We start from the raw sequence: 27866 nt of genomic DNA on the forward strand, positions 1-27866 counted from the left end.
CCTGCATACCTTCTTAGTGGCTCCTGCCGTTAATTTCTGCACTGGAACATTCAGTTGTTCATGCAGTTTGAAAGAATCCACCAATCTGATGGAAAACAAGATAAGAAGAGCAGGTTGAGAGAGGATTTGGGGAAAATCTCCTCGCACAGAAGAGTAACAACATCGAAGGGAAGCTTGGTGCTACTGTTCTCAAAACTCTTAACGCCAGTGACCAAAGGAAGGAACACTTTATTTTGCAACCTGAAAGATTTTTCATCTCATAAAACATTTTTAAAAATAACTAGAATTCTGAATTTGGAACTGAAATGGATGATTATTCATTCGCTTGTCAATTATTTTATGCAATTATTTTTTTAAAGATCTCTCCATCAGGGAGGCAAGAAACAGCTCTTGTCCCCCTTCCCTGCTCCATCCGAAAAGGTGGAGACATCACTTCTCCTGTCTATTCTTTACTAGTGAAGTCATCATCAGCGTACAGCCTCCCTGCCTTTGGACACAAAGGAATCACATGACCTCTCTGTACCCTGAAATGGCGACCGTGGCGTCCGCTCTCCTCAGGCCTTTCACAGCTGCGAATACCTCCAGGTGTTCCCTCACCGTCAGGTCGGGCCACAGCACGTTCTCCTGAGGACAGTACCCCAGGAACTTGACCACGTCGTCTCCCTGATTATCCGAAACTGAACGACGTCCTTTCAGTTCCACCTGAGAAAGTAACCTGGTTTAGAAACGCGTGTGGTCTTTTCTCCCATCATGCAATTATTCAAGAAACTGGCGTATAACTAATAAATGGCTACATTTTTTGAGCATCGGGAAATAGTATAAAAGATCACTTCATATAGTTCTTATTAAAAACTATTTAAACTACTAAAAGTATAGTCTGACAAAGATATAACCTATGTTTATCATGAAATTTCTATTTTAGGAATGGGAGCTGTTTCTCCATTTTTCCCTACCTCTCCAGCTGTTGGCTTCGTGATTCCAGCTATCATTCTAATAGCTGAACTCTTACCAGCGCCATTGGGTCCTAGCAATCCCAGTATTTCACCTGAAGGAGAATCACCGTCAATATCGGAAGTGAAATATTGATTAACATAAACCTGTTCCTTCAATAACCTTCTTCAGTAACTCCTCAGTACCATTTAAAATTATAACATATATGCAATCTATGTCACCAAAACATGTTCTTTAACTCCTGTGATTATGTAAAATGTCGGTGAAAAGCTTATGGATTTGACGTCAGTATGTCTGTCTAATTTCCAGATTACTTTTTTAAGGAAACATGAGCCCAGATTGTTTTCTGTAGTAGATAATTGGTGAGAACAGAAATAAGTGATTCCCAAACTTGGGAAGTCAGGGACGTTTTTCTCCATCCCAAATTCCACCACCTGTGTCTAAGCCACTATCATCTTTCCTCTGAACTGTTATAAAAGCCTCTAAACTCGTCCACGACCCAAATTTATGAACAAATAATAGCCAGTGTGTATATTTTTCAAAATATGAATTCAATGGTGATGAATTGCTGGCTAAAACCCCTCCCATAGCATTCCAACAACTTGGTACAAAATCTAAACTCTTTGCCGCATTTCACAAAGCTGCAACCCAACCTGGCCCTGCTGGCTTCTCTGACTCTTCCCCCGCCCTCCTCCCCGCTCCCCTCTCCCCCTCCCCCACACTGCTTCCTCTCTGCCTGTGGTGGGTGCTCTTTCCTCTTCATGCTCACTTAGCTGGCTCCCTCTGTCACCAGGGTCATGGCTTAACTGTTGATGTTCAAGGACAGCCTTCCCTAACCCCAAGTGAACATAGCCCCAAGTCACATACTTCATTTCACGTATTTCAATGTTCCACATAAGACTTGCCTAAGTGACCTCTAATAATTTTTTCGATAAGTTATTTTTGTTTATTGACCCCTCTTAGGATATGAAATCCATGGGGAGGGGAACTTGCTTATTTCTTTCATAATTATTTTTTCAGAGCCTAAAATGGTCCTTGGAACACTCAACCAATATTTGTAGGATGAACAGATGCTTCAGCAGGTACAATAGTGCCTGTAACACAGATGTTCAGTGGCTGTTTCTGAAATTAATGGTGAATAAAAAGTTGGTTCTTCCTAACCTTTTTTAACACAGAAGGAGATATTTCTTGCTGCTATCTTCTTCTTCCTCTTTGAGAAGCAATGTTTCTTCTGGCCTGCATATTCTTTGCGCAGACAGCTAGCAATTACGATGGGTTTCTGGAATAGATGACAACATGATTTTCCTTTGAAACTTCAGAGACTTTATAGTCCCACTTTCTCCCTGCTGGAATCTTTGCTGCCCTATGTCATAAACCAAAGCACATTTTGAGTTGAGGGTAATCCTATTGCTTGCTTCAAATGTCACATGCGTTCACTGCTGCTTCCTGCTTCTAAATGGAGCGAGAAAAAACAGTGTAATTTCATGGATGCCGGTTCATTGCCTTCCTAGAAGTGTCTAATCTCATGGCAATGTCACAATGCATAAGTCAAATAAAAGAATAACCCTTAACATCTTAACCTCTGTTTAGGATTTTACGACGTACCTCACATACATTTCTAAACTCAGGAAACTTTGGGTTTTGAAACTATAGCTCTACTTATCCAAGGCCATTTTTGTCAAAAGGAAAATAGAATCATTATGTTTTTCCTTCTTCGACTTTTCAGGACACTCCGAAAGAAGTGCCTGCATATTTAAGAATTACGAAACCGCGCCCAACTCCAAACGTTCTAAACGAAGACCAGCACGTCGACCTCTATTCTCGATGCGTTCTGAACAGTTCCGTTAACGTGCACTCTGCCGCTTGGTTCTCTACCTCCTCCACATTGGAAGTGGTCAGGGTGGTGGCCACTCTTATCCTTTCTGCGTGGACATCTTCGTCTTCGTCAACAGGTTCTTCCGGATTTGGCCGAGCCTCTCTGCTTGGAGGGGGAATTCTGTGGAGAAAATGAAATGAATGGTGTGTGATTTCCCTCTTTGTCGAAGACGGACAGAAAAAATCAGCCTTCCTGCGATTTTACCATCGTCCTTTTTCTTTCACTAAACTGGCGGTGAGGACCGCCCTGTGAGTGCTGCTTGTGCTTTTGCCCAGAATTCCCACTGCGGTAGCCAGACTCCCTTTCTCAGTGTCATAGTCATTCTTTCAGTTAGCATCTTTGACCATTTCGAATCTGCTGGCAAGTACTGCTGCTGCTTTAAAAAGCATGCCGCCTACACTTTCTCTGTTGACAGTGAGAAATTACTGTCTAATTACTCCCAGCGTTTGCTTTGGTATCTTTTGCTGCTGGCTGCCCTCGTGAGGCACTGTGCTGCTCCGCCCGTTTTAGCCCATCCGTTCTAGGACGGGTAATCATCTTGGATGGGGGCGTGGCGTATCTGAGTACTCCTGAAAATCTTTGAGGGACTGAAAGCTTTCCTTAGCTGGTTAATGTCAGAGCTCTGCCTGGGAGTCCTATGTCCTGGCCCTAAGCCCACAATCGTCATGAAAGTCAGCATGCTGTTTACACTGTAGAGATAAATCTGTGTTAACAGGTCGATAGTGCAGCCGCTCTCTAGGAAAATTAAAATACAATATTAAGTATGAAATTAAGCTTTATCCCAACCTGAAAACAGGATCCTTTTGCATGATTTTCTGCCCACACTTCACTTCCATGCATCTTAGGACAAAAATGAATAGCAAAGCCTGAAAGTAAGGCTAGGAGCAAAGGAAAACAGGAGTTATATTTAGGCATAAGTTCACAGGTATTTAAACATTTGAATTAAATTGGTGACCTTTTGTCTTCAGGTGAGATAGATATGGATCATTCTTATAAATCAGGGAAGAAATCCACCGAGACAGTGAAATCAGCTTCTTTCCATCTTCTCACGACTCACATCCAGTCTGCTGGAAAATTCTATCTGTTCTACCTTCAGAATTATCTGGAACCCAGTTACCTCTCACCCCTGCCTGTGCTACCCCACCCAGGCCAGGTAATTTCTCATTATAATATTGCGACACTTTGCTACCTGGTCTCCCTCTTCTCTCCTTGCTCCAAACGTCTATTTTTAACACAGTTAGTAGAGCTATTCTTTCAAAACTAAGTCCTACCATATTACTTCGCTGAAAACCCTCCAATGACTCCTCAGTTACTCAGAGCAAAAGTCTTTATAGTGACCGAGAACACTCTGCGTCACCCCTGCTCCTTCTGCGACATTCTCATACCATTCTCCTCTTTGGTCACTCTGCCACAACCAGACTGGCCTCCTGGCTGACGCTACAACAAGCCAGGATTTACACCATCCAGTCATGCATATAAATATTAACTCTGGGATTTAGAATTGCGTATGAATGAACTTGTTTATTCTAAGACTATATTAAAAACACTTTTCAAGTTGGCACACTTCAGACAAGACCGAATAGTTATTATAGTAAATGATAGCTATCTACAAAAATAGGTGGTGAGTTAGAAAAACCTTCTTACTATTAGGCATACTAGAAAGTCAACTGCATTCAGGTCATAATTTGGGTCTTGATATTTAGCTTGGTGCGCGAAGTCTCTCTACAAAGGCAAAAAAAAAAAAAAAAAGAAGTCTAAATAAAAATTCATCGGCTTTAAGATTTGCATTTAAATAATATGGAATTACATGTTGAATATGTCCCTGAAGTTTGATTCCACTTTGTGCACTGGTGACAAGCAATTCTCTGCAGAGAAGAGAGGGGACCCCCCTACTCAACTCTAAATGTCTCTCTTTGAGCAGGTAACATATGTCTGTCTCTTCCAATCTTTTTTTTTTTTTTTTTTAAATAATTCAGTTTAATGTTTGATGAAAGTTTACTGAAAGAATAATAGAGAGTGGTGTCTGCATCATGAAAAATTCTAGGGATCAACAGCATTTGTCTTTAAGAGCCATAGCAGGGATCCTTCCTACCACAATGACTAGTCCTGCTGTGTTATTCTATCTTCATCAATCAATACATTCAGAGAGTAACTCATTCCTCCCAAACAATGTGTGACAGATCTAGGTTAATGTAGTTCACTTTGCAAGACTGCTTATATTTTAGGAGTGAAATGTTTTTAATTAAGCAAAAGGATACATTTTCAATTGAGAATTCCAGGCATTGCTCTGCCAACGGAAACAAACGTGTTTTTGCAGATGGAAGGCTTTCCCAGGTTCCCAAGAACACAAACAACTCGGGAAGCCCTCTACTTTCTTTAAAGCCTCTTCGTTCAACGGATGCAGGCGCCCAACAGTATGTTCCTGACTGAGCTCTTCTGCTCATCTGACTTTTTCTTTCCATTTGAATCATATTCCGGTTAGTTATGCCTTCTGGTCTTTTTTTCTTTTTTGCTTTGATGCCTTTGCTTCTCCCTACAAGCACGCTCATCTCCCGTGCCACGCTCCCACTAATTAATTCTTACTCATTCTTCTGGACTGTGTTTAAATATTGCTTTCCTCAGAAGAATTCTCTGCCATGAGCTGTGCTTGGAACTCTGCCCCTCACTTTTGCCACCTTTGAGCCCTCCCTGCACTGACTTGTCTGAGGCTGGTCTTTGCCTCCACTAAGCTCTGTGAAAGGAGCTCTGTGAAAGGATTTTAGTGCAGGCAAAGACCAGCCTCAGACAAGTCAGTGCAGGTGTCTTGTCCATCCGGTGCCCCTGATGACTAGCACGGTACCTAACACAGAACAGTGTTTACTATATATTTTTGAACAAATGAATGATTAAATGAATGAACAGAATTGTACATAAGTGTATTCTTCACAATGAATAATAAATATCCATTAAACTAGACGACATTTTTCAATCTGACATTAGTTTAGAACTGCATTTAACAATGCTTACGTTTTACGAAATGCATATGGCAAAGCTTTTTTTAACAGAGTTATTGAGGTTAAATTTTCATGTCATAAAATTCACCCATTTTAAGTGTACAATTCAAGGATTTTTAGTAAATTGACAGAGCTGTGAGTACATCACCACAATGCAACTTATCACCGCACACCGATACCTCATATGCATTTGCTGTTACTCCCCATTCCAACTCCAGTCCCAGAAAACCTATAGCCTAATTTCTGTCTTTATAAATTTAGGCAAAGCATTTTATTTATTTATTTTTTAATTAAAAAGTTTTTTTTTTAATTTTTAGGTGAGGCAACCCTTGGTTGACTTCACAGATTGCAAGGACCTTATCAGCTTACAATCCCTTATTTTTTATTTTTTACGCCTACAGCACCTGGTCTTCCTAGGTGGTTTCCCATCCAAGTACTAACCAGGCCCAACCCTGCTTAGCTTCCAAGATCAGATGGGATCGGGCTTGTTCAGGGTGGCATGGCTGTAGACTAGGCAAAGGATTTTAATAGGCTGTATATTCAAAATTAATGAAGCAGTTGATAATATTTCTTACCTCTACCAAGAAAACTAGAAATCCATTCAAGGTAAATGGGGGAAATAACACCATGCCAGATATCAAGATGGGTAAGTTTAAACGTCTTACAATGATTTCCAAGAGGTTGGCTGAGATCTACAAGGCAAGGTGAAATATATTACATGTACATATACTCAGTCCATTGATATTTGAGAAAATATTTAAGACGTAGGTGTTCTTATGATATAAATCCGAATTTTCCTACCTGCAAACATACCCCTTTCTGAGAGAAAAGAGAAAGGATGAGCTTTGTTAATAAGAATATATGACCTTTAACTCCCACAGAGAAAATTCTTTGAAAAATCTGGAGATTAAGGTGAAAGCTAAAGTGACCAGATTTCCTGAGGATGCTTTAAGTGCAACCTAACACAATAGGATAAAGAGAAAAATTACCTTTTTATAGCTAAGGTAACAATATCGTTAATGTATAAAAACCTATATATGTTGAAAAGTTATATGGTCAATTATAAAAAAAAATCCATGTTGCCTCTCACCTAGACAAGCTTTTCTGTTGTCCCCGCTCCATTATTTCCCTATTCCAAACAAATAACTTTTCTGAGATTGTGCATTTTGACTGTAATGCATTCATTTCTTTTAGATTACTGCTAAATGTTGGGGGAGGAAATAAAGATAAATTTTTATTGTTCTAAGGATCACTTTTTCAGTCAACAAGTATAGATCGAGCATTTTTATTAAAGCTTGCTTGGTCTTATTAATGTGTTAATTACAATAAAACTAGGAAAAATCATACTAAATTCGGCGAATATTACACAAATGCCAGGTATTAAGAACTTAGCATGCATTGTTTAATCCTCACAACAACTCTATCATATAGTTATTCTTATTATCCTTCCTTTTATAAATGGAAATCTAGAGTCCAGAGACATTAAATAACATCTTCACCACACAGTTAGTGAGTGATAAAGCTGGAATTCAAAACTCTATGTGGGTGTGATCGCCAAGTCTTTATGTCAGAAAGCTACACTGTTTTGAGGAGTTGTTATGTAAGGGAATGTGACTACTACCTGAATTTACAGTTTGGGGGGAATATGTAATCCACATATAAAAAAACGATTGGGAATAGAACCAAATAACTTATAATCAAGTATTCAGTAAGAACAATAAACATTTTAGATGGCAAATCCAAAAGATTTTTCTCATTTTACAACAACCAATGCAATCCCTTTGCAAAGGTATTGCACAGTTGCCCATGTTTACATATTTCTCTTCTCTTAATTTCCATGACATCACACTTTTTTATTTTTTCTCTCATCTCATCTCATCTTTGCTAACTGAACAAAAATGTTCCCATGGAAAGTATGAATGGAAGGACTTTGGATACACCAGGCCTTGGAAGACTCACAGCTAGTCTCCCAAGTGAGGCAACTCTGTAGTTCTTTCTATAACATCTGTGCTTGAACTGAGTTGTGCTGATGGCGGGTAAGAGGGATAGCAATAGAAGCTACCTGCTTCATACTGAGAAAAACAATCTAGAGAAGCTAAATCAGAGTACTGTACACTGAGAAGGGGTAAGTTAACAGTTAGCTGCTGACCTGAAGAGTGTAAGACTAATTTCTTGCAGTCAGTGGGTGATGTCACATGTATTTTCTTAGCAGATGGACTCTGGTTGGGTTCCTCTTGTGGTTTCAGGAATCCCACTCCAAGAATTGGGAGCCGTGTTTGCAAGACAGACATTCAACCACCATTTGAGGATATCTGCTTAAAGGCACATCCGTGCTGGGATTAGGCACCCTGGGTGTCTAGAGTCTTGGTAAACATTTCCATCCAAGTTTTCAGTAATCTTGGACTTTCAATAATCATTCATTCTTATTTACTAATACGTTCTCTGCCATAGGAGTAAAAATATCTTTGATGTCTAAAATTATTAGCATCTGTGGTTAAAAGACATCTTCTGAAAGACTATAGAAATGGATTGTGGTGTTAAGTATTATAAAGCCAATTTTTGTTCTAGTGTGGCCAGGCAGCCCTGTATTCTGAAGGATCCATAAGCTCGATAGTAGCATTTTGAACTTCAGGTTATCTGTTGGGTACCCCATACACTCTCGTTAAAGGGTTCTACATAAATTCCATAGGAACATTATCAAATCAGTAACGAGCTACAGACCCTCTCCTTTTTATGGAATAATTTTAAGGAATTACTTTTTCCATTGCTTAAGTCAAAAGTGACTGTATTTAATGTTACACTGAAAGTTTAAAAAAGAACTCTGTTTTATTTAAATATACTTACAAAAAAGAAGCAAAATGACCAAAGGCCGCTATTTTTTCTCTTCTTGCGAAAAATAAATGATATTACATATGTCAAAAAGACAAGAGAAGCTGCATAACCAATCGAAATTACAACCTGAAAATATAAATAATATTAAAGTCAAAAATGAAATATTAACTGACAGAAATATTAAATTATAAATAACTTTAAAATATTTTATTGTACATGCACTTTGCATGTTTTTTGAGTTATGACAAAATAACAGTGAAAATATCTTGATTGGTTATACATCAAATGTTAAAATTTACCATGAATTACTTTCTAAGATATTGTCTATGTAATACGTTACTTACCAAAGCAAGCACAATTCGACTTGTGATATAAATGTGCGTCATGTTTTCTATGCAGAAAATTAAATACATTAAAAAGAGAACAAGAATGAAGAGGTTAATATCCACCAGTGCCTGTCCACACCAGTAGGCAGAAGGGTACAGGCCTGAAATCCATAGCTGGGATTTAGCTCTCTTCTGATGAAAAAACACAGGATATACACAGATTCGATTAAAATCCAAATCCAAAACAAACAAGTTGAAAGATATTTTGAACATAAATCTAATCTAAGCTAGTGCTTTTAAAATCTACTAATTTTAATTACACACAACACACTGTTCAGGAACCTGAGTTCAAGAGAGCCACTTCCATAAAGGTGACCACTTTGAACATGAGCATTGTTTTATTTGGCAGGTTTGATTCACAACGCCCCTTTAACTCATGCATCATACAAAGAAACGCAGATCTCATAATAGCCAAGGAATCTCCTTCAAAAGACATATTATTTTGCGACCTGAAGGATAATATATTCTCTATTCTCCAAATATGCACTGGGAGAATTATTGGCTCAGAATGGTGAAGGATGACTCATCTAAATCTCATTTAACCGTCTGCTTTGGATAATGCACACAACCAAATACAAACATAACAACAACAACAACAACAAAACTGTATCCCCCAAAGTAGAAAGGGGATTCAAGTCTTAGATCTGGTCTTCGATTTCAATGTCAATGATTTCTTCCTTGTAGTTAAATAATGAGTTGCGAGCTTTATAATATCCCTCTTGGAAGGTTTTTATTAATGTGAATCCCTGTAAAATTACTATACTTTTCTTGTAATTTTGAAGTGAAAGTTGTGTTTTTAGAAGTAAGTTTTCTGACTTGACAGAAATAATACTAAATTAAACATACATTTAAATGTTTTTCTCACAGGAAAATATTTTAAACATATAGCATTTAACATACAATTATGGAACTAGCTAAAGTTTCTCTCTTTTTTTGCCCCCCTTTCCTTACTTTGTAATCGCTGACACTGCTCATGGCGATGTAGGGAGAAATGCTGCACAGAGTGAACAGTAAAAACAAGGAGGCTTCCGGCAGCCCTGTCCAGAAAAACACATAATTCTGCAAACATAAAAGATACTTTAAACTAGTGAATTAAAACAAAATTAAATAAATACAGAAAACCATAAAGAAATGTGCTTTTTGAAATATCGAAGAATCAAAATAAAAGTGTACATAAATAGTTCATCAACATCTATGCATGGAGATGGGAGAGGGGAAATGATTTCTGATCATGAGGCTTCAACTCCTAGTGGAAAAAAAGAGAAAAAACTCAGGACCCACTTCAGGGCATATATGAAAAAGAAGTGGAAGCAGTGAGTCTCAAAGAGGTATCTGCCCACACATGTCTATAGCAGTGCTGTTCACAATACCCAAGAGGTGGAAGCAACCCAGGTGTCCACGGACAAATAAATGGATAAACGAAATGTAGTAGACACATGCACGAACTATTATTCAGCCTTTGAAAGGAATAGAATATTGGCACATGCTACAACATGGATGAACTCTGAGGACAACTGTCCACTTTGAGGACAGTTACAAAAATACAAATGCTATATGATTGCCCTTATATGAGGTATTAAAAGTAGTCCAATTTTGTAAAAACAGAAGGAAAATAGTGATTGCCGGGGTCTAGGGAAGGAAGTAATGAAGAGTTCTTATTTAACTGGTGTAGAGTTTTAAATTCTACAAGATGAAAAAGTTCTGGAGACCTGTTTTCACAACAATGTGACTATACTTGACATTACTGAACTATATACTTAAAAGTGGTTAAGACAGTAAATTTTATATTTTGTGTTTTTTACCACAACACAAAAATCATAAATCAGGAATTACAACCCTAGAGAAACAGATCATTCAAGCCTGAACGGCATGCCTTTCTCAGCACACCTCGTGTGCACACGTGAAGACTTTGGCAGCTGGGTGGATGTGCTCTAAAGCACGGGGCTAAGAAGACAAGTCGATGCCACTAAGCCCATCCTCCAGGAGATGAACTTTACACCACCCCCAGTTGGTGTCTGCCTGAGGCTCAGCTCAACCTCAGGTAGGGCACAGAACTGCCTCCTGTGCAGTAGCCTGTCTCAAAACAATTCCACGATTCTTAAACTTTGCCTAAGGCTTTGGAGGCTATAGCTATAAAGTTTTCACCAGGTGGAGAAACGCGTACTGTCCTTGTAAAGATGGCTGAGAGAAGAATGTGTGTGCCTCTGGGGGTGCTAAGAGTAGCCACAGGGCCTTGGTTTGCTTCGGTCTTGAACAAACAGGTGATGGCAGGAGGACACTAAAGGACCAAGGCGGGGCAACATCTATCTCTTTCTACTACCAGCTGGCTCCACTTTCTCGAGAGTTCCCTTTAGACACCTTTACTCTTGAACCATCCCTGTTCTGACGGTCAGTGGTGGCTTCGACCCTTAAAAGCATATGACCTCTCGGGTATGGTCCATACATCTGCCCTCGTGTGTACCCCCAGCACCACTAACGCAGTGCGGCCGAAACTGAACTGGATGCCCCTGTCACAAAAGAGGCTTCCCTTTTCAAAGGCTCCATTTCTAGTCCTGTTCTGTTTATTGCTCTTCCAACCTCCTGGTTTGAAAGAGTTGGAGTCAGCTGTAAGATCCTTCTTGGATAGCAATTAGGCTCTAACCAGAAAACCATAACCACTTTCAGTACCTAAAACAGAGTAAAATTAATCATGCAGTGGTTACAGGGGTGGAAAGAGCGGAGACGGCGACAAGGATGATGAAGTGAGAAGCCACTGTCACATCTGGGTCAGAGGGAGAAAGGAAGGAAGCGATGTGACTAGGGCTCAGACGCAGGATCCTTCTGCTCTCCTGGATCCTGCCACTGCTTCCAGTTTTCTAACTCTGCACTAGAGCCAGCTGACAAAGAATCCTGAAAATGCGGCCTGTGCGTATCAGACACACTTGTAATGCGGAGCAACTATGGGTAGTGAAGGAATTCATCAGAAAGCATATAGCTCAAGAACTGGCAAATTCTCTTTTGTATCAGTCTACTACCTATTTAGTCAAGGAAGGGTCTGCCAACAAATTATATTAGATTTATAAGATAAGACCATAAAGCAGGGTTACAAGTGCTCCTGATTTCCAATTCAGTGTACATACACACACACACACACACACACACACACACACACACACACACACACAAGCACACACACTGTCACTCTCTCTAACACACTCCTGCAATCAAATATGTATCAGAAGATTCCCTGGGAGGCTACCATATAATATAGAAAAGTATTCCCCTATGAGAAATTTCTGATCATACTGAGGAATAATCTGGTTAAAATGTTAGGCAAAAATTATTTTTTTAGGATTAACAATCAATTACAAATATTTAAAGGCTAAAATGGGAAAACACAGGTTGGTTGTCAAATTCCTAATTATTCGGAATGAGTAAATACAGTACTTACAAAAGGATATGAGCCCCTTTCAGTTCGAATATATTGTGTATGATTAAACATTCGAAGTAACCCATTGCTGATGATATTCATAAGAATAGGAAAACAGTGCAGTCTCTTGGTATTGCATACGACTGAAAATCTATAATCCTGCAAACAAAACAAAGATAAATAAAACAATGTTAATTCTAAACCATTAAAGAAGAAAAGGGTTTTATATGCAAGATCCTAATGGTGCCATATTCTAGTTGTGTGACCATCTTCAAGTTAACTGACCTCTGAGCTTCAGCGTCCTCACCCGTATAAGGGTATAATAAATGGGTCGTTATACAATTTAAATTAGCTAATGTATGTTAGGCCCTAGCATAGCAGATAGCACAGTAGCAATGTAAAATGTATTAGTATTACTAATTTTAGATAAGGAAATTTCAGTTGATGGGATTCAAAACATGGCCCTAATATAAAGCTGTTAGTTTATAGTGAGCAAGCAAAGGAACAGTGATTTTCTAGATAGGAGAGAAGCGTGGGATTCATAAAATATTCATAGTTATATTGCCAGTGAAGCATTTTCACACTTTCCAAGACGATGTTTATGTTCTTCATGTTTATGAAAATATTCATGTATTCATCAAGAGGCTCAATAATGTTTAAATATTACCAATAGTTTATATAATAAATATCTTAGATATGTAACAAGTAAAACAACTACTAAGCAATGTAGTTTCTCACAGTTGGCATGAAGAGATTACTTAGTTTAGGTAGAACTGAATTCAATTATATATCTTCAAAGGTTTTTGTTTTTTATTTCCCTTCTGGCAAGAAATGAAGAGACAACTTCATTTAATTTTGTTTCCTGTTTTTCGTTGGAATTTAAGTATGATTCAGAGTTTACTTGTGATTAGGATGTATTTTCAAAGTCTTGTTCCTGGAAGGATCTTTATTGCTTGTGTTCTTTATTCAAATTGAAACATGTTAAGACAGTAGGCTGAGAACACTTTTCTCGGAGACGTCATGTGGCTATTACAGTATTTAATATATTTTCTCAATATATAAGATTGTTTGGATAGTTAAGCATTGAATGGAATCCCTTAAATTAATCATTATATTGGTTGGTAACTATAAATTCTAATATTTTATTAAGTCTGACTAATACAATTATATTTAGCTACTTTCAAATGTAAAAATTGTCTAATTCAAAGGTTAAGATAGAAAATATTTTATAAAACTTATTCAAACTTCATAGATTATTTAATAATGACCCAAAATGTTTTCGAGTGAAGTTGCTGTATACTAACTGGTTGACTTTTTACAGTTTTAAAACAGCTAAAATGTAGACCTTTATTAATTTTTTCATAAAAGCAAAAACAAGAAGCAAGAGACAAACAAACATACCTTCTGTTCACCAGAAACTATGATAGCTCCATTGTATGACAGGTCATCAGTGGTATTTCTGTTTTTGAAGTTATCTACTTCCAAAAGTATATTTTGATGCTTCAGCGACTGTATAAAATCTTCAATATTTGACTCTAGAATGAAATCAACAGAGGCCATCTAAAGCAAAACCATATCATTAAAAAAAAAAAGTAAACCATATACACAATTTAAAGGTAATATTTATAGGACGTAAAGGAATGTCATTTTGGGCATCACAATAACACTGCCCATGAAAGAGAACCTACTCGATCATCTTCTATTTATTGAATCTTACTCTGTGATGAGTTAGCTTTATAATTAGGTTTAATGCAAGTTACCATGTAACCATTCAGACTATATAATTCTATTTTATGACTCTTTGTTAAAAAAAAAATACATTTGAACTTAATCATTTGTGGCAATACAATAATAATATGAGAAGCACTCCAAATTGGCTAGCCTAAAATGGCCAATAATAACACTTTTCTCCCTTATTTTTCAAATAACAGAAAAGTCAATAGATGTAGGTGTGTGCATAACATGCGAGTGTATTTTACATCTATTTTATATTTTTACATATATATTACATGCATGTATACTACATAAATTTTTTCTTAGGAAGTGGGAAAGTGCCACTATCAGACAAAGGTTTTTGATATGTGCCTGAAGAAGAAAGCAGATGAGATTGTTTGACAAAGAAATAAGAGCTGAGATAAACCCCCAGCCTAGCACACATGGGCACAAACGACCATTAAGGTAAAACCAGTTTCCAGGATCTTTACTTGAGAGTAGACGAAGTCAAGGCGGGTAGATAGGTTCTGCAGCCACGGCTTGCCCGCCAACTGGTTAACCACACCTGGAACAAAGAGGCCATGGGCCCTTCTCCATGGTCCACACAGAGCAGGTGAATGCTGTAGTGTCCCCAGGATACAAGTCCCTAAATTCACTTTCCAAGAGACATTATTTGGGCAAAAGAGCATTGCAAGACCTCTAGTAACTCCAGACAATCAAAAAGATGGGATGTAATGGAAAAAGGAAAAAGAAGAATTCTAGGTTTTTCTCATTTGCACTTTGAAGTGTGAGTCCAAACTAGAAACAGAGAGGGTTCTGGCATCAGAAGAACAAGAAGAAGCCCCAGATGAATTAGGAATCCCACTTCAGCTGGGCAAACAGGGATCCTCCAATTTAAAGATGAACGTCTTAGCAACGATCATCCTATTTTGAGACAAAAGGAACAAGATGGCATAGAAGCTCTAAAAATAAATCACAGAATAACTAACGGCTGAGCATAGAGAAGAAAAAATAAGCAAGTAACACAAGTGTACGGTTCTCAGAGTAACTAGAGAGGTATACACCTACATAAGACAACAGGCAGAAAGGTAAAGAAGCAATTCTAGACCTTGGAAATCAAATATACAATTAGCAGCACTTTCGGGTTTAATGAATAAGATTTACTTTCTGACACCCAAATGGAAAACAATAAGAAAAATGAGAAACAGAAATGAAAAGACCACCTTGGTTTAAAGAGGAGACACCAAAACCCTGAGCCACAAATGTCTGAAAATCAGAGGGAGCGGCAGAACTCTTCAAGAGATGACTTCTACTCGGAATATTTTTGTAACATCGCAGGCAGAAACATTAAAAAAAAAAGCTTCTCCTTCAAAGTTCAATAAGCAGTAGGTGTAAGCAGTTAGACTAAACCAATTGCTCATCTTTTAGGAGAACAAGAGCACAGGCACCAAAATGTCTTAGGAAATCTTCCTAGGTCCTGCTGGAGGTCTATATGTCAATCACTGTGGATAATATTTAGGGTATAGGTTAGGCTGTTGTAACAGAGATCTCAAAATTGAGTGGTTCAACCAATACAGAAGTTTGTTTCTCTATCACATACTAACTCAGGGCCATCAGGTAGATAGGCAGCTCTACTTGATCAGGTTATGTCATGACCCAGACCCTTCTATCTTGTCCCACAATCCCCATAATCTCTAAAATCAGAGCAAATATGCACAGTTCCTCAGAAATTGATATCTGTACATGAAGTCTAAATACACGTTTTCTTCTATTATGATTTGTTCTCCCCCTGCCCACACCCCCCATAAAAATAACTTATTTCTGGGTTTAAATTTTCTTTTTCTGTTCACCTGTATTATTGATGATCAACAGGCTGGTAAGAGGGTCTTGGGGAAGTTGTCCCGGAGAAAGGAAATACAATTCAGGTTTAAATTCCCAATCATTCCGTTGAACTAACACAGCATCATATATTGTTTCCACAATCAAAGGGAACAGTGAAATTCCAAATACCAATAGCCTACCAATAATAAAAAAAAAGCACCATGTGAGTCTACAGCAATTTTATTTATTCAGTCAGACATTTCACAAGTATCTGTGGAGTACCAACTCTAATGGTAAGTGCTAAAGTTTTGAAAGTCATCCCTTAGCATACCATACAGTACTAAAAGGCATTGCTAGACAAACACCAGGGTAACAGTGACAACTGAACAGACATGTGTTTAGTCCTAAGCACAGGCATTCGTCCTGACCATAAAATCCAGTGTTGCATTTATCCATCACCTGGCAGGAAGTTCGGGTATTAAATTCCAGTTTAAATTATCTTCTGGTTTAACCCTTTCTTAAAATTCCCTTTCTAACAAAAACACAATGCCCTGATACTCACAGGGTCCGAAGCGCTTTCTTTTCACGTTTTAACTTTAAGAAACGGAGCCGTGCTATTGCACAGACCTGCATTCTCCAGAGTTCCCAGTCACTCACAGCCTTCTGCATTTCAGGGAAAAAAGAGCAAGCTGGCTCCATTTCATGTGGGCTTTCTGTGTCTCTTCTCATCTCTGCTTGTTCGAAATCTGTACACACACACACATGCATCATTAATGCTGTCCTTGAGTCATCACAGTTTTCTCTTTTTAGTAATATTAAAAATTTCTAGAATGTTTGTGGTTACAAAGCAAATGCTATAAGCAAAAATTATGTTTATCATATCCACATTCAATAAACTCAGTGATAAAATATACTGAATGTATACCAAAAGAAGAATTTAGTAAAGGGTGATCTTATTATGTCCAGTCCTTGAAAAGGCATAGAAAGTCTCATATGTAACAGTATCTCAGGGATTTCAAGAAATCTTCTCCATAAGAATAGCCAGTCACTGATGCCTAATGTCTACTACTGATGTAAATTAGAACAACAGGTAAAAGACTACTGACTCTGAAACCACCAGACCTATACCTGATTGCCAAATACATGACTTACAAATGGCATAATTTGAGGCAAATTACTTAACTGCTCTTAGGTCTGATTTTACCATATGTAAAATGATGCCAGTGACACTTGTAGAATGGTCTTTGTAAGAAGGCAGTGCAGTATATACACACATTGATTAGGGTGTCTGTCATAAATGCTCCATAAATGACAGTTTTTACTATTATCACCCACTAAAAGACACGGGAGATGAGTCTAAGCATTTCTTCTATTTAGACCTTAGTGGGATTTTGTATTGAGCAAGTTAAGAGTTCACGACCTTGACTGAGATCCTTTCACATCCTCAAATTATCCAAGAAGGAGTATCTGAGAATAGGAGAAAGCTACTAAAATAGGAAGCGAATAGTTTCCAAAGAGAAATGCGATATATTCCAAAAAGGGATCTATGCTCAGACCAGTAATGATGTTAGCAAGCCATGACAACCCGTTCCAAATAGCAAAGTGAAATGTGGAATTAGTCATCTTCTTTAGTGTGAATGATATGCAAGACATTATAAATACTTAATCAACACATGGTACTTTGGAAAATGGCTTTACATGACTATACAAATGGATTTACCTTGTTCCACAGTTGATTTTCCTTCCACTTTCATGAACACGTCATTCAGAGTTGACATGGAAATGTCATAACTCACCACACCCTGGCCAAAACTCTTATCAAGATCACTGAAAAGGTCTAAGGCGACAGACAGGAATAGATACAATTAAAATATCACATTGATAACTTAACCTAGAAAAAGATCATTTAAAAGATGATGCAGAATAGTTTTCAGAAAATTTATGTCTGCAATATCAGAGTAAGTAAAAGCAAACTTTCGCTGGAATGTTCTCCCTCCCCGAAATAAATATGTCGGACCTCTTCCTCTGTCCTCAAATCATCTGCAGTCTATCATCTATTCTCAGCTCATGAAATTCCTATAGGCTTCTTGAGAAAATAAGAGCAATCAGAAAGAGCACCATCATCTTACTTCCACACCACAAGTCGACATGTACTTCTACCCATATTCTGGGTCTTCCTTCTATATAGGTGGAAGACTTGTAGCAGCTTTTACCGAAGGTTGCCTCTTTGACATGTGTTCTGAATTTTATCCCCTTTGGGCATCTTGAGAACTTTCCAAAGTAATCTATTCTCTCTCCCTAGCTCTGTCCTTCCCACTCCCTGCCCTCTCTCTCTCCAACTCAGACATTCAAGGCTGCTAACTACTCCCTCCTACTAGAAACATTATCTTCCTTGAGTTAATAAGAACATATTCTCCTATGTTTCCTTCATCAGGGCTCTTGATTTCTACCGCCTCTGACTCCTCCTCTACTTTCTCCAGAGGGCTCAGTACTAGATCGCTTTGTGTTTCCATACACTCTAATCCCATGCCTTTGCATTAAATCCATCTATATGCTAAGAATTCTCAAATTCGATTCTCGCTTTGTTCTCTGATTTCCAAAATCTTAAACCATCTATATCCTTCTTGGCTACTTGACAACTCCACTTAGAAGTTTAAAAGTATCTCAAAGTAAATATTTCCAAAATAGGACATTAATTCCTTCTCTATTCTACCCAACTGTCCTTCCCATCATTTCGCAGTAAATGACGCCACCTTCTAGACAGTGATTCAAGTCAAAATTCTAGAAGTTCCCTTTGCTTGTTCACTTTTCCTCATGCTCCACAGACTGGCCATCTGCCGGATTCTTTAGCTTCATCTCCAAATATGATTCAGATCCACCCACTTTCATTCCTCTTTCAACTGGTACTATGGTTGCTCAATGACCATCATCTTTCATCTATACAACTGAAATGATCAGATGGTTGGTCTCCCAGGGTGCACTATTCTTCCTCTATAGCCAGAGTGGCCTTTTATATCCAGAGAATGAAAACATAAGTCACATCACATAAATTCCCCATTTAATGACTTTCAGTGGTTTCTCAATACATTTAAAAAAAAAAAAATTCAAAGACCACCCCCGCAGCCTCTAAAGCTCTACATGAGTGAGTCTTGACCTTCCCTACAACCTTACCTCATCCCCACTCTCTTCCCTCACTCACTGAACTCCAGACACTCTCTTTTCCCCTCTGCTTGGAATGCTTTGAGCATTTTCTTCTTATGGCATTCTGACTCTTTTCACATAAACCTCAACCTGACATCAGTCATCTCTCTAATCCATAATGTTCTGTTTATTATTTCATTACAGAACTAACACCATTTGGATTACTGCATACATCTACTTCTCCCACCCAGTGCAATGCAGGTTCTATATGGGTAGGAACTCATAAGTCTTATTTAATTCTCTATCCCTAGAACCTTGAGCAGTGCTTTATATATAATAGATCCAATAAACATTTATGTTATATCTCTTCCACAGTGGATGCTTGGATGAGGATGCCAGCTCCTTTGAGAAGCCTCTCACATGCCACTTTCTATACTAGGTGGGGTGTTGGGCCAGCAAAATTACTGCGAGGAACCAGATGAGTACTGAGGTTGTAACAGTACCGTGTTTCCCCATGGCCCACACGCAGGGGAGGTGGGAGTCCTCTTACTTCCTACAAGGACATAAATATGTCATTGGACTTGCAGAGACCTGGATAAGGAAGCTGCCATGCATTCACATATCAACACCAGGGACTTTGGGTATGTGAGATATTTTTATGATGGTATCAACAATATAACTTACTATTCCCCTTTTCCTACAAAAAAGAAGGTGAGCTAATTGCATCTCATTGGACATTAGTCCAAGAACAGAACAACATAGTATAGCCCACCTTCCAGGCTACTGTGAACACAGAGAAAGCTGCCGTATTTGCAGGTGAGACTAAATTTAAGTCCTGAGCGTTTGCCTAATCATCATCAAAGTCATCCAAAAGAGTCTGTTTAAATCAGGCTTATAGGGAGTTAAAGTTTAATAAACTAAATGCTTAAATGGAAAGGAAGCTGTTAAAAACAGAAAAGACTGCGAGACACATTTCCCCACAGCACCCACTCCACAGAACAGTCGTGAGGACTAAATGAGCTGACATACATGGAACTATGGGACGAATGCATGACTCACAGAAAGCACTGTACAAAGAGTTAGTGACTATTGGGATCACCCATCAAATGAAGCCTAGGCTGGTACTGCTACCGGGCAGACTGGACTCAAAGTGAACTCTTTTAGAAGAAATAAACTACATTTTTCTCTGTGAAATAAATACATATCCAATTAAAGTGCACAAGGGGACCTGTGGCAGACGCCTTGATGCTTCACCCCCATCTCTTCTGCACTCACCCATGCCCAGCAAATCTGCTTATTAAGAATACCTGCCTGAAGGTATTTTTTTTCCTGGGCTCTGAAGTATGCCAAACTCATGTTGTGCAAAAGGCAGATGGGTCAGAAAATTAATGCTCCCGGAAGCATCTCTTAACCACTGATGGATAGGGAGTGGCCAATAAACACCCCAGGTTTCTCATCCCTCTGGTGATATAACTCTGAGCCCCCTTACTGAGTCACTTATTTCTCCCAGTGGTATCACACCTCAGTTGCTTGTTGCAATAACCTGCTTGATCATGCAAACTTCTCTGGCTTCCTTCCTTTCCCTTCCCTTCCCTTGCTCATGACCCCATTCCCTGCTGGTGCTTGTAGGCATCAATTACCCATGAATTGCACTAAAATCCTCATCTCAAGTCCTCCTTCTTAGGGAACCCAACCTAAAACAAAGTCCAAGTCTATTAAACAATGAAAGTAATAATAATAATGTGAATACTTGTTCCCAAATTTCATTCCATTGTAATCATAATTAAGTTACCTGGAAATTTATCTGTCCTTTCCACAGGCACAGTATACACAAGCTTTTCTTTGCTTTCTGTTTTTAATATAGCATCAGGGATGTGATGATTAATAAAGGACGTTATTTTTTCTGGATCACATATTTCATTTCTGTACAAACTAATGTTTAAAAGAAAAGACAATTCATTTGTGTTTTGCCAGTGCAATCACAAAAGAAGAGCTTTTATTGAATACCGAGCCTTTGAGTACTATTTTACTTGGCTTTTGGGAACAAACAAAATGAGTAAATAATTCTAATACTAACAATGCCATTGGTTTGAAAAATCTTCTGACCTATACAGAGAAGGTGTATAAACTCAAAACAACTACCAAATATATAAACAAATACAAAATGGAATTGAAACTATATGTCAAGCAGGAAGATAAACAGAGGGAGGTGAGATTATTTGGCAGACGAACCTCGTTAGGGAAAATAATTACTACACCAGACCATGCAGGTATCAGAAATTAGTGACTAATAGGGAAATTTGGCCAACATGCATGTTTTGTTTGGCCAGAGTCTTTGTTTTTGTCCTAATTCTTTTTGCCTGAACACACTTTCTTGTTAGACACAGTCCTTTTGACTCTCTGCTACGAGATTTGCTCCCACTTTTGATACCAGCTTCTGAAATTATTTGATTTTGTGCCTTTTGGGAAAATGAAAATACAGAATTGCATTGGTCAGTTGAGGAAACTGGAGGGTGGCAAAATGGTGCAGGTTTAGGTTGCACAGCGCAGCAACCTGGAAAGTGGTCCATGAAATAGCCCTGCTGTGATCTGTCCGCCTGGGCTTATAATTTCGAAATTTTGCTTATCACAATGATGTTGAAATATAGGAAAAGCATTCGGGAAGCACTAATCAACACAGCATGGCAGGGATGAGCATAAGGCCAATTGTCTTTCACATTAGTCTACCTTTTTGATATACCAGCATTGAAAATATAGATATAATATATATATCTAATCTATCTCCGAAGCCTTTACCTTAAGTGATATCCAAGACCCCATTTTCTCTTCAGAAAGTCAGAAGAGCCTGCACACCTCAATCTCCCGTTGGACATGATCACTTTTCTATCTGAGTAAAAAGAAGCAAGAGAGAAAGGATGATAGGAGTCATTTCTTCCCTCTCTAGAAGATAAAGATGAGCAAAAGCTCAGATTTCCAAAGGGGAAGTGTTCTGTGGGGTATTACTATAATTAATGTCCATTTAAAAATCTGAAATACCACACTGAACACACCCAATCTCGTCTGAAATACACATTAAAATTGCTGCATTTAAAATAAACTTATGAATTCCAGTTCATTTTAGTGTCCACCAATATTACAAAAAAACAAAAACAAAAACAACAAAAGCTACCTGGGTGCATTTTCTACTCTGGATGCTAAGGAATGAGTGGATATTTTTCAAATAAATATATGTTAAAGAAGATTTGGATGTTTAAATTAATCAAAAGCTGATCTGGAAAAAAAAATCACATTTTTTCATTAGTGGTTAAAATCTAGCAAATAAACAGTCGGCAAGGAATTCTGCAGTGACACTAGACTTGTGTCATCCTCCAGACTGCTATGTAATATAGGCACACCAAGGCATTGCGAACAGGGCTCTTGCCCTGGGAATAAATATTTCCCAAATTCTTTATTGTAATACTGAGAGAACACCAACAATTACCAGCCAGGATGTCAGCCTCATCCATGAAGTTGGTACTCAAGAGAGTCACACGGTCTGCTTTGCGTTCCTTGAGGAAACTCCATACTCGATGTCTTGAAAATGGATCCAACCCAGCAGTTGGTTCATCCAGCAGCAAAACCTACACAGGATGACGACATATAAGATATGTCTCTCTCCCATGTTAACTGTTTCCAGAGGATAGTATGGATAACAGTAAAAACCAAAAAAAAAAGGATAACCGTCCTTCCATTTATGTCCAATAGACTTACCTTCAAAGTCACACAGAGAAGGTTCTCTCTTTATACATTACAGTGAAAGCTCTGCTACGTTTAGTGGTGAAAGGGCTTGACTTTTCACTGATATTCAGTCCGCATTCCTCCCCACGCATAATCACACTTACTTGAGGATCTCCTAAGATGGCAATCCCAAGCGTCAGCTTTCTTTTCTGTCCTTCACTTAAATGTTTAGCAAGGTTATCCTGAATGTTTTGTATGTCCAACTCCAATAAAATCCTTTGTACCTATACGAGAAATACACAAAGCTTAAAATCCAAGATGATTCATATCGTGCAACTTTAACTGTTTATTACAACAGTCGATATTTTTATAGGACTTCAATGTCTAAATTTTATTCATAACAGGACAGATAAGCCACGAAGAGGGATTCTGTGATCATGATTTAACTTGGCAAATAGTTGGCAGTCTAGTTCATCTAAACATGAATTTACCTCTTGTTCCACCTCCTGTGGCAGAATCCCTTTGATTTTAGCAAACAGCCTGAGGTTTTCCTTCACAGTGAGCATGTCAAATTGAATATTGAATTGAGGACAAACACCAGTAATCTTTCTGATTTCCTCCAAGTCTTGCATTTCAGAGAGATTTTTATTGTAGATGGTAACTGATCCTGAGAACGGAAGTGAAAAATAACTTAAAATTGGCAAGATAATACATTTTATTAATGCTTGGAGATCTTATTCAGGAAAATACTGTCATATAATATAGAAACAACTAAAATGATGACTGTAATTTATTAACAACTAATAATTCTTTCTACATGTTCAGAGTAGTGTATATTTCCCCTGGAATATTGCATAGCAATGGAATAAACATAATAATTTTCATAAATATTTAGGAAATGTAAAATATATTTTAAATCAATCATACAGTTCTGGAAAATAACTTTAGATAAGCAAACATTATTTTCTTTTAAGCAGTCAAATATAAACCTTAAAAAGAGAAAGGGTACCCTGTGACCTCATTCTATTATCAGACATCTTGCCTGTGAGACATTTTTTTTTGCTCACCTTCTGTTGGAACAGACAACCCATTAAGGATGTTTAGCAACAAAGATTTGCCAGCTCCACTATGACCCAGAATTGCTGTAATTTGACCTTCATATATGTCAAGTAGCAAACCTGTTTTTAGAATAAAATATTAACACTATTACTAAGAGGGCATTAGACATAGCTGGTTCAAAAAATAGAACAAGAAAATTTGTCTTAGTTGTATATTCTGAAGTATTTTGATATTTTAAAATATATAACATTCAATTTTTTTTTAGGTTGCTAAAATAGCATGCTTTCTGCAGAATATTTGAGAAACAAATACGATCACTTGGAAAATAAAATTAAGCATAATTCTAAATATTAACGTAATATACCTACTTGTTTGCTATATGCATGTACATATAAGAATATGTAAATGTATTTACAAACTTTGATCATACTCTCTTCTGTTCCAGCTTATCTCTTCAAATATTAAACAATAAATGTTTTCCATGGCATTGTCTTCTAAAATATATTCACCAAAAATTTCTATTTCTCCCATGCCCATTTTTCTATTCTTTTGTTATAAATTTTTTACATTTACATGTCAGTAGAAAAATCATTCAGTCAAGAATCCATATTTTGTTTGTTTGTTTGTCCTAACACCAAGCGAAAAATCAAACTTTATTATGGAAAGTTATTGGACAGAGTAAAGTAAAATTCTTAAAAATTTTATTTGTAAAAATAATTTATATACCTCCTAAAAATCATTATTAATAAAAGCAAGCTGTCCTCTATTATATGTAGCCACTAATTTTGATGCTTAAATATTTGCTATAGGAAACTATATTTGCTAGAATATTTAGTATCAGATATGTTCACTCATTCAAACTATAAACTATGCTTGTCATGGGATACTGACTTGTGGAATTTAATTCATTGTCAACGGTATTACTCACCTTGCTTTAGTTAATCGCACCAGTAAATGTGAACTATGAGAATTTCATGGCTAGAATGAAAATTTTACTAACTTTAAATCTAGATGTTCTTTCCTCATAGTGCAAATAAAATATTCCTTACAGCAAACTCATCTTCAAAAAAAAACTTAAGTTATATTTTCCACTGTATAATCCCATTTTTGTAGATTAACAGATCCATGAAACATCCAGAGGATTTTACATCCAGTTCTTAATCACAGTAAATTCACAGATGGTAGAGGTAGAGTGTACATTTTTTTTCTTTTCTTGTTTTGCTTATCTCTATTTTCTAATTTTTTACATTGAATTTTCACCATTTTTTGAACTAAAAAAAATCATTAAACAATGAAATGTTTTTACCTTTCAATGCTTCCACTTTTCCAGACTTTTCTTTATATTCTTTTTTAACATTTCTAATTCTAAAAAGACAAAAGAGGCGCTCTCTTAACCAACACAGAAATAAAAATGGTATAGATCATGAACAACTCTACAGAGATGCAGTGAACCAATTTATGTGAATTAGGGACAGCATAACCAGTCTACTAAGAAAGACAAAGACATGATTAATCATTTCCCTGGAGACAGAAAATAAAAGTCTCTCTAGAAACTTATGGTTAAATTACTAGCGTTTTGCTTAGAAAAGTAGAGTACTCTGTACTCATGTTCACTTTCTTCCTCTAGTCTTAGAACATTTGATCTTCAAGATCAGCTCATTTGTCTGCGTTCTGTAACTGTCATCTCCCAAAGCCTCTAAGTCTCGTTGATTAATCAGACTGTCACCTTCATTTTCCTCTGACAGTATCTATTTAACCACTAACTCTGCTTTAGATATGATTAAATTTCTCTTACTTCCCTAATCTTAAAAAAAAAAATTCTTAAAAGTATAAACTTGACATCCTCCTTCCTCACTTCCCACTTCCTCCTCAGTCAATCGCCCCCTGGCTTCTGAATCACTGCTCTAGTGAACCTCTTCATACTGAAATCATTAGTGACCTTCTAAATGCCAAATGCAACAAATATTTTCCATTCTTACTTATTGGGTATGGGTCTCTATTGATGACTTTTGCCTTGTTAAAAGTGGCTGCTTTCAAGGTGACATATTATTTTATTGGTTTTCTTCCTATTTTTCTAAATGTTCTTTCTTTGTTTCCTTATTAGGTCCTCTTCTTTCATCAGACATACCATCTTGGGTTCCACAGCGTTCTCTATGTATATGGATCTTCTCACTCTAGACTCTGTCAATGGGTTCTCTTGTTGGTTCTCATGGTTTCAACACCAACCCAACGTAGAATCCATTCTTGTCCCTGAGCTTTAGGCTCACACATCTAAAGATTTGCCGAATTTCTTCATCCGAGTCTCTCTCTCTCTCTCTCTCTCTCTCTCTCTCACACACACACACACACACACACACACACACACACACACTCTAAACTAGTGGTTGTCATACTTGCATGCACATTAGAATCCCAAAGGGAACTGAAGGACAAAGCAGGAACCAGGCTTATAGAGATTAGAGATGTCATGGCTACATAAGATCATAGACAATGCATCTTCAAGTTCAAGAGGAAACAGAGTTTAGTCACCCTCTTTTCTGAGCATGAATGAGAATAAAGGTAAGGCCATATATTCAACCAGGATGCTGGCAGTGGGTGGGGTTAAACCAAAGAGTCTGCAAATTCAAAAGAGCTTAAAAGGCACTGAATCTGACAGGGTATTTCATTTCCTCCTTTCTTTCTGTAGTAGGACACCTGCTGAAGTGGAGTTTTAATGTTTTATTTTAATAAATAGACTTCCATTTAGGAGTAGCTGATTGTTTTTTGTTTGTTTGCTTTTTAAATCAAAAAATTAAATTACAGCTGACATTCAATATTATATTAGTTTCAGGTGTACAGCATAATGGTTAGACATTTACATAATTCATGAAGTAATCCCCCTGGTAAGTCTAGTACTCTCTGACACCATACATAGTTATTATAATATTATTGACTATATTCCTTTACATTCACTTGACTATTCCGTAACTGCCAATTTGTACTGCTTAACACCTTCACCTTTTTCAGCCAGCCCTCCCAACCCCTTCCAACCTGGCAGCCATCAGTTGGTTGTTTTGGGATTTTGGAGATGAAGACAGTCATTTACATTTGGGGCAAACATCCTGCCTACGTTCTGGGAATGTTCAATGAATGTTCTAAAGCTGTATGAAGGTACAACTGTGTATACAAATGCCCCCAGAGAAGAAGGATAATTGGGTGGGAAAGGTGGTTATGGAAAAGAAGAAGCTAGTTGTGAAAAAATATATGTATTTTCACAGAGCCAAGAACTTGCTTCTGGTTAGAATTCTGCAAGATTTCCCCATACTTCCAGATACATATAATTTATGAGCTGCTAGGTAAAAGGAAGAGTTCATTAGTATATAAAGCAGAGACTGCCTGGAAAAAAGGGAATTACTATTTTTAGTACCTTTGATAAACCACATAAAATCAAAATCACATGCTGGGATTGCTTGGAATAGATTTGACACTTATCTAGTGGTGGCGAAGAGCAAACTTGTTTCTGAGAAAGGGTTGCTGTGAAGAAAAAAGAGATAAAACACGTGCATTGGGTACGGCATCTAATGCTGCATGGCAAAGGGGCAAGCTGAGGCTGCCATGCAGCCCCAGAACCCGTTTCGACAGTAACTGAGTATGCAGACCTCGTCACCGAAGAGCTGTAATGCTGGGCGCCTAAGCCAACTTTGCTACTTTGACATGGATCTGGGGTAACATGTCCATAATGAAGCCAAAGCTTTAAGGAATAAGCCTCAGATCAGATGACTTTCCTACACCTCCCCTACTCTAGTGAAGAATCCAGACTAAGAGACAGGATGCCCAGAGTCAACACTGCACAGACCGGTCAGGGTTGGGCGGGGAGGGGACACGGTTGCATGGGTGAGGACATTTCACTTTTCTGTCCTGCATAGCAGAAGAACAAAGAACATTTTTCAGCCTGTAGCGAACCCTATCTTAGAAGACTGGATATGACA

General features: G+C 37.7%; 1 protein-coding gene and 1 non-coding gene across 8 annotated transcripts in view; both read right to left on the minus strand.

Annotated features, from left to right (window-relative positions):
* Positions 1-27866, minus strand: part of ABCA6 (ATP binding cassette subfamily A member 6) — a 63650-nt gene that overhangs the window by 15448 nt on the left and 20336 nt on the right. For all 7 annotated transcript variants that reach the window (XM_036223543.1, XM_016143651.2, XM_036223542.1 and 4 more), the window contains 23 exons: positions 25205-25263; positions 23907-24017; positions 23331-23506; positions 23004-23123; positions 22604-22742; positions 21919-22009; positions 20915-21054; positions 17702-17818; positions 16544-16727; positions 16011-16177; positions 13849-13982; positions 12469-12606; positions 9990-10097; positions 8997-9170; positions 8665-8778; positions 6396-6512; positions 4472-4549; positions 3614-3705; positions 2827-2947; positions 2113-2230; positions 954-1045; positions 524-702; positions 10-85 (listed from right to left, as the gene is read on the minus strand). In XM_036223543.1, the coding sequence (XP_036079436.1) occupies positions 10-85; positions 524-702; positions 954-1045; positions 2113-2230; positions 2827-2947; positions 3614-3705; positions 4472-4549; positions 6396-6512; positions 8665-8778; positions 8997-9170; positions 9990-10097; positions 12469-12606; positions 13849-13982; positions 16011-16177; positions 16544-16727; positions 17702-17818; positions 20915-21054; positions 21919-22009; positions 22604-22742; positions 23004-23123; positions 23331-23506; positions 23907-24017; positions 25205-25263 (2845 nt within the window). The remainder of the gene's footprint in view (positions 1-9; positions 86-523; positions 703-953; positions 1046-2112; positions 2231-2826; positions 2948-3613; positions 3706-4471; positions 4550-6395; positions 6513-8664; positions 8779-8996; positions 9171-9989; positions 10098-12468; positions 12607-13848; positions 13983-16010; positions 16178-16543; positions 16728-17701; positions 17819-20914; positions 21055-21918; positions 22010-22603; positions 22743-23003; positions 23124-23330; positions 23507-23906; positions 24018-25204; positions 25264-27866) is intronic.
* LOC118604322 lies at positions 6213-6331 on the minus strand. Its single transcript, XR_004951679.1, has one exon. It is a non-coding gene; the product is annotated as a 5S ribosomal RNA (ribosomal RNA).

The sequence above is a fragment of the Rousettus aegyptiacus genome, unplaced genomic scaffold (genome assembly GCF_014176215.1).
Source record: "Rousettus aegyptiacus isolate mRouAeg1 unplaced genomic scaffold, mRouAeg1.p scaffold_m13_p_6, whole genome shotgun sequence".
NCBI lineage: Eukaryota > Metazoa > Chordata > Mammalia > Chiroptera > Pteropodidae > Rousettus > Rousettus aegyptiacus.